Raw genomic sequence first — 204 nt, 5'->3', positions numbered from 1 at the left:
GCCGCTTCCGCTTCCGGGGGCGGACGGCGGCAGAGGCATCGCTTGAAGAAGGTGACACCGCCATGGGGATTCATTTTGGGAACCTGGCGCGGGTTCGCCATGTCATCACCTACAGCCTTTCCCCCTTCGAGCAACGCGCCTTGCCCAACGTCTTCTCGCACGGGCTCCCCAACGTCTGGCGGCGGGTCAGCTCCCAGGGCTTCA

The 204-nt window shown here is 65.2% G+C and overlaps 1 protein-coding gene across 1 annotated transcript; it reads left to right on the top strand.

Moving 5' to 3' along the window:
- Positions 1-62: 62 nt before the first annotated feature.
- Positions 63-198, top strand: LOC103781968 (cytochrome b-c1 complex subunit 8; the record flags this gene model as incomplete). Its single annotated transcript, XM_008949697.1, has 1 exon — positions 63-198. A coding segment is annotated over exon 1 (136 nt), but the record flags the coding sequence as incomplete, so codon positions are not given.
- Positions 199-204: the final 6 nt, after the last annotated feature.

Source organism: Merops nubicus, unplaced genomic scaffold, assembly GCF_000691845.1.
Source record: "Merops nubicus isolate BGI_N331 unplaced genomic scaffold, ASM69184v1 scaffold45511, whole genome shotgun sequence".
Classification (NCBI taxonomy): domain Eukaryota; kingdom Metazoa; phylum Chordata; class Aves; order Coraciiformes; family Meropidae; genus Merops; species Merops nubicus.
This window is presented reverse-complemented; position numbering and strand designations above follow the sequence as displayed.